Below are 6,645 nucleotides of genomic sequence, written 5' to 3'. Positions count from 1 at the left end.
AGTTGGTCAGCGCATGCTCAGAGTACACGTCCTGGTAATTCGTCTGGCCCTGCGACTGCGGAGAGCGTGATCACACAGTCATCCGGAACAGCTGATGCTCTCATGCATGTTTCAGTGTTACTTGCCTTGAAGCGAGCATAGAAGTTATTCAGCTCGTCTGGTAGGCTTGTGTCACTTGGCAGCTCTTGGCTGTGCTTCCCTTTGTAGTCTGTTATAGTTTGCAAGCCCTGCCACATCCGGTGAGCATCAGAGCCGGTGTAGTACGATTCGATCTTAGTCCTGTATTGACGCTTTGCCTGTTTAATGGTTCGTCGGAGGGCATAGCGGGATTTTTTATAAGCTTCTGGGTTAGAGTCCCGCTCCTTGAAAGTGGCAGCTCTACCCTTTAGCTCAGTGCGAATGTTGCCTGTAATCCATGGCTTCTGGTTGGGGTATGTACGTACAGTCACTGTGGGGACGACTTCCTCAATGCACTTATTGATAAAGCCAGTGACTGATGTTGTGTACTCCTCAATGTCATCGGAAGAATCCCAGAACATGTTCCAGTCTGTGCTAACAAAGCAGTCCTGTAGTTTAGCATCTGCTTCATTTGACCACTTTTTTATAGACCGAGTCAATGGTGCTTCCTGATTTAATTTTTGCTTGTAAGCAGGAATCAGGAGGATAGAATTATGGTCAGATTTCCCAAATGGAGGGCGAGCTTTGTACGCATCTCTGTGTGTGGAATAAAGGTGATCTAGACATGTTTTTCCTCTGGTTGAGCATTTAACATGCTGATAGAATTGAGGTAAAACTGATTTAAGTTTCCCTGCATTAAGTCCTCGTCCACTAGAAGCGCCGACTCTGGATGAGCGTTTTCCTGTTTGCTTATGGCGGTATACAGCTCATTGAGCTCGGTTTTATTGCCAGCATCGGTCTGTGGTGGTATGTAGACAGCTACAAAAAAAATACAGATGAAAACTTTCTAGGTAGATAGTGTGGTCTACAGCTTATCATGAGGTACTCTTCCTCAGGCGAGCAAAACCTTGAGACTTCCTTAGATGTTTGGCACCAGCTGTTTTTCACATATATGCATAGGCCCCCGCCCCGTGTCTTACCAGAGGCTGCTGTTCAGTCTTGCTGATTGAGTGTACAACCCGCCAGCTGTATGTTCTTAATTTCGTCGTTGATCCACGACTCAGTGAAACATTAGATATTACAGTTTTTAATGTCTCGTTGGTAGGATATACGTGCATTCAGCTCGTCCCATTTATTTTCCAGCGAATGAACATTAGCTAGCAGGACGGAAGGCAAGGGCAGATTAGCCACTCGTTGCCTGATCCTCGCAAGGCACCTTGATATTTTTTCAAAATCTAATTTCGATTATGACATTAATGTGTGAGCTAGGATGGACAATATACTGTAACTATTTGTTCAGCACTTTTGAAATGTACAGCGACAGAATTCAGAACATGGGCCATTCTTTCACTATTCTCCCTGTACCCCAAGTCAGAACCGTAGGGGATATAAGCAGACAATGAAAGCTCTTACAATATTAGATGATTACATTTCTCTAAAACAGGCTATAGGCTACATGTGCACCACCAAAATTAGGAGGGGAAACAAGACAAAATGATTAGTGGGGCACATGAGCTAATAACAGCTTACTACACAACACACACTTAGTATTTCTTTCTTAGCTACAGTACATATCTCCCTAGCATATTACATAATTTATACAACAGCATACAAGACATTTTTGACTCACCTTGTTGTGTTGTGCTCAATTGAACAGGAAGGTGGTGCGGCGGTCCTTTGTGAGCAAATTCTGTCATCGAACTTTGTCATCAAAGTCTGTCATTCTTTGGATTTATGGGGCATTCAAGACAACTGGGAACTCTGAAAAAACAAGGTTGAATCATGATGACATCAGTGATCTTCAGGTCGGAGCTCTAGAAAGAGGCCCGAGTTCCCGACTTGCAATTCCGAGTTGGCTGACCGTTCAAAACATATTTTCCCAGTTGGAGCTCGTTTCCAGTTGTCTTGAACTCACTGAAATCAGATTTCCCAGTTCTGAGATTCCAGTTGTTTTGAGCTCGGCAAAAGTCATGCTGGATTGACACAATGGCCAATGTTGAATGTTTATCCTATTCAATTTGAAAAATAGACCGTTAATCCCAGACTTGGGACCACACACCCACTCAAGTGAAAAGAAGGCTGGTGATTGCATTACAATGCTTGCAGTTAGCCACTGATTCCTTCCAAACCACTCATTGTTGAAATTGTGATTTCCATCTTGTTGTGTAATGTTTATGTCCAATGGCCGATGAGCACCGATACGTTTTATCTATAATTTATTTTCATTATTTCTCTTCACATGAATAGGATTAAAAAGGATTTGCCAGTAGATTGTAATAATAATTTGTTCTTGACTGACTTGCCTAGTTAAATAAAGGTTAAATAAAATCCCAACAAAGCTACTGTAGATAAGATGTCATTATATCTGTGGCCAATTTACCTTGAGCCTTCTTGGATGGGCACTTCTAATGTAACTATGGCAGCACCCAAGGGTCTTTTTAGCTCTAACCTTAGATTTGGTGGTGACGTAGTGTCCCCATGAGTGACAGAACACAGAGCAAATGACAACGCAAGAGAACATTACCAACCCCTACACTCCGTATTTTCAGCTGGCTGCCCCACCACCATAGAAAAACCACTGAGCTAGGCTGAAACACCTGCATTTTAGAGCTGCATTACTCAAGAAAGCAAAAAAGAAACCACGTTTGTATGCGGCTTTATTAACATTGTTTTCAAACTGATATGTGACACGAATTAATGCCAAAATAACATGCAAAACAGGCATCACCCCATATTTATTTTTTTAGCTAGAAAAGTGGGGCTCAGAACAGGTGGGGGTCTGCTATGAGGTTGCAAGTCCATAGAGTTCATGCCTTGCACATATGCTTCCACAGTTAATGTATCTGAATATAAAGCTGGAATTCTGACCATGTTAATTTTGTCTACCAGTATCCTGTTTTAATGTCTGAATGATATAAGCAATTTTACATTGGCTATACAGCAAAACTAATTATTAGAATGTATATAACACACATTTCAAATCACTGTCTCATATTTCCCACAAATGGGAGGAATCAGTGGAGCCACAGCGTATGTACAAACCAATAAGATATGAGGGGTGGAGTGAGAGGACGCAACCAGATTCCAACAACATTCTCTTAGCACAACAAAATGTGTCAGTATCAAACTGAGATTTCAGAGTTTGGACATTATAACCAATATGACAATTTACAACAGGGTGATAGGTAAGAATTAACATCACGACAAGCGTTTGGGATTTTACATTTTAATTGTTCCTCACTCAGGGCTCCGTGCGTAAAATGCGCATTTGGCACAATCAACAGGCAGCTAATATAGACCAAAGCAATTTTTCACTGAACATGACCGAGGAAAAGAGTAAGTCATTCAGCGACCATCCATGTAGTCCAACGGGAACCGCCAGCTCGATGTCGCAGGACGACTCGGATTCGGACGTCCCGTCCTCTCCAACCGGCTCCGATGGACAGGCGCCCGGCAACGGGATAACCCCAAAAATGGACACCAGCGAGGAAGATAAACGGTTTCCCGCGTGCATCCGAGACGCAGTGTCTCAGGTGCTTAACGGATACGACTGGTCGCTCGTACCGATGCCTACACGAGGAGACCGGTCTCTGAAAAACAAACCCCATGTGAAGCGGCCGATGAACGCGTTCATGGTGTGGGCGCAGGCGGCGCGCAGGAAACTAGCTGACCAGTACCCGCATCTCCACAACGCCGAACTCAGCAAGACCTTGGGGAAGCTCTGGCGGTCAGTAGAGATAACCGACTGTATATATTTAATGGGGGGTATAGTACACATTTGCGTACCTAATGTGCCGCATAGAACATGGCACAGATGTACTATGGAAATGTTTTTTGCTCCAAACCCCAAAATCTGCAGTGAAGATTGACAAGTTACAAAATACTTATTATTAGTTTATTTTCTATTATTGTTTCATGAAAATTTGTGCACAACTTTGCCTTTTCATAATGATGAACCAAATTTTACATGGCATGTTTAGAATGATGATGGTAATGATATTCACTGTGACATCCAGCATTGTGCATCTTATAATAGTCCACAACTCAACCCAACCTGTCATCAATTTCCAGCCTGCTCTCTGAAAGCGAGAAGAGGCCATTTATGGAGGAGGCAGAGAGACTGAGGGTGCAACACAAGAAAGACTACCCTGACTACAAATACCAACCCCGGAGAAGGAAGAGCACCAAGCCAGGTCAGTGTAACTCCGACTCCGGGGCTGAGCTGGCCCAATTCCACCCAGGCCAGATGTACAAGGCTGAACCTGGTCTGGCCAGACTGATCTCTGTGGGGAATGGGCATAATCATCCAGAGCGGACAGGTGAGTGGATCTCCCAGCATATTTGATACATTTGTGCAAGAATGTAGAACAATCCATACTCAATAGCAACACACAGTTTGTCAGTCACCAGGTCTTTTTTTTACTGATTGAGATCTTGTATGAACACTTATCTCTCCTGGGTTCAGGTGTTCCGGCACATTCTTTTGTTAGTACGCCATAGCTAATGTTTAGGCATCTGTTGTGTCTTTTCTGAAGGCCATCCACATGGTCCCCCCACACCCCCCACCACCCCCAAGACAGAGCTGTATCTTGGGCTGAAACATGAGGGCCGTCGCCCCCTGGATGGGGGACGGCAGAACATCGACTTCAGCAACTTTGACATCTCTGAGCTGAGCACCGATGTCATCAGCAACATGGATGCCTTTGACGTCCATGAGTTCGACCAGTACCTGCCACTCAACAAGCACAGCTCCGCCCCGGGACCTCCGGACCATGGGCACGGGGGTCACGGATCCAACCCCCCCTCTGGGTCCCTCAGCTCCTCCTACGGCCACTCCCACAGCAATGCCTTGCCTTGGGGTCCAAAAGGGGTGGGAGCGGAGGCGGCGCTCCCCTCTTCCTCCTCGTCTTCTAGTAACAGCGATGGCCTTCACCACAGAACGCCGATCAAAACGGAGCAGTTGAGTCCCAGCCACTACAGCAGCCTGCACTCCCACAGCTCCTCTCCACCCCATCCCGACTACACCCCCCTCAGCTCTGGAGGCGGCCCCTCCTCTGCAGCCCCCTCATCCTCCTCCTCCCTGCCCAGCCCCCAGTGTGACTATGCAGACCTCCAGAGCCCCAGCTACTACAGTGCCTACTCCAGCTACCCCGCAGGTCTCTATCAGTACCCCTACTTCCACTCCTCTCGCCACCCCTATGGCAAACCGCTCATCAACAGCGTAGCCATCCCTCCGCCCCACAGCCCCACCTCAAATTGGGAGCAGCCGGTCTATACCACACTCACCAGGCCTTAGACTCAGCATTGACAGCCTATGGTGCCTGATATGGCTTTCTTCTGTTTTTGCTGTGTTAGTGAGGACATGACACAAGGCTCAAGGTTGGACACGATCTAAGAACAACTGCCTGCTGGTTTTGTCAGAATGGACAGAGAATCTCTACCCACATTCATGCATGAATCTTCTGTGGGAAAAATGTGGAACACACTTCTGTTTTGACCACGAAATCACAAATGAATACAATTCTAGATTAACTTTTTATGTGCCTTTCTGATGTTCAACTCTTTATCTCAGACTGAATAATTATTGTTTGTATTTATGTTTTATATTAACATGTTTTATATTGGAATGCACATTCCGGCTTAACAAATGTACCAAATGAATAGTAATTCCACTTCTTAGTTACTGTTCATCACTCCAGTGCAGTTCCATTCCTTGTCAGAAAAAGCGCCGGGACTTTCACTCAAGGCAACAGGTGTTCAGTTCTGTTTCCTACAAATCGAGATGACAAGATTTCAGGGTTGAAGGAAATGAGTAAAATGATATACCATATGCTGTGATTGACTGGACAGCTGGACTGAGGACAGGAACCACCATGCTCGTCATATAGCATGGACCGCTAAGCCCTGAGCATCTGCTGCACTTGTCTTCTTCAAAGGTTGACATGTCCATTCCAGCACAGCAGTTCTGTGCGGATGAAGGCCAAAATGGCTTGTCTTTCTGAAAAGGCAACTGCAAAAAAAAACATGGAGAGACTGCCCAAAGGGCAATCCAGGTTTGGTTATTGGACTTTATACTTGATATGTCGACTAGATTATTTGTATGCTGGCTCTATGAAAACCAGCTAATATCATTTATAACCGGTGCTTGTAAATGCTTGATGAATTTAGTGCGCATTTATGCTGTTTTATATTTACCTTTACGATTAAATAACTGCATTGCAGAGTGTTTTCACCAACAACGAATTTGGTTAGGAGAAGTTCCTCCCTCATTCATTTTCAACAAGGGCACGCAGAGAAATTTGCGGGGGATTGTGGGAAGGTGAGCGGCGAAACCCTGTTAGCGGAGTGGTAGAAAAAGTTCAGCTCTTCTCTACTTCGTGCAAATTTCAAGCGGAGCGAAGCGTTGTCAAGAGGAGGCGCTGCCTCTGGTCAAAACCCACTGTTTGAACTCATGCAGAGCCGTTAAATACGTTGGCCCACACACCTGTTTCTTGCTGTTAAGAATATTTTTGCAAATGACATATAAAC

At 45.1% G+C, this 6,645-nt stretch overlaps 1 protein-coding gene across 1 annotated transcript; it reads left to right on the top strand.

The window, feature by feature from the left end:
* The first annotated feature begins 3,136 nt into the window (after positions 1-3,136).
* Positions 3,137-6,360, top strand: LOC112224191 (transcription factor Sox-8-like). Its single transcript, XM_024387596.2, has 3 exons — positions 3,137-3,844; positions 4,189-4,436; positions 4,653-6,360. Exons 1-3 carry the CDS (start codon positions 3,378-3,380, stop codon positions 5,411-5,413), a joined length of 1,476 nt encoding a protein of 491 aa, XP_024243364.1. The 5' UTR covers positions 3,137-3,377; the 3' UTR covers positions 5,414-6,360.
* Positions 6,361-6,645: the final 285 nt, after the last annotated feature.

The sequence above is a fragment of the Oncorhynchus tshawytscha genome, linkage group LG25, assembly GCF_018296145.1.
Source record: "Oncorhynchus tshawytscha isolate Ot180627B linkage group LG25, Otsh_v2.0, whole genome shotgun sequence".
Taxonomy (NCBI): domain Eukaryota; kingdom Metazoa; phylum Chordata; class Actinopteri; order Salmoniformes; family Salmonidae; genus Oncorhynchus; species Oncorhynchus tshawytscha.
The sequence above is the reverse complement of the archived record's forward strand: the minus strand, read 5'-3'. Positions and strand labels throughout refer to the sequence as shown.

Excerpts from the sequence above, each read along its gene's own strand:
- LOC112224191 (XM_024387596.2), top strand. The coding sequence starts at position 3,378 with ATGCGCATTTGGCACAATCAACAGGCAGCTAATATAGACCAAAGCAAT. Across the intron at positions 3,845-4,188 it reads ACCTTGGGGAAGCTCTGGCG|CCTGCTCTCTGAAAGCGAGA; the intron begins GTCAGTAGAGAT and ends ATCAATTTCCAG. Across the intron at positions 4,437-4,652 it reads TAATCATCCAGAGCGGACAG|GCCATCCACATGGTCCCCCC; the intron begins GTGAGTGGATCT and ends TCTTTTCTGAAG.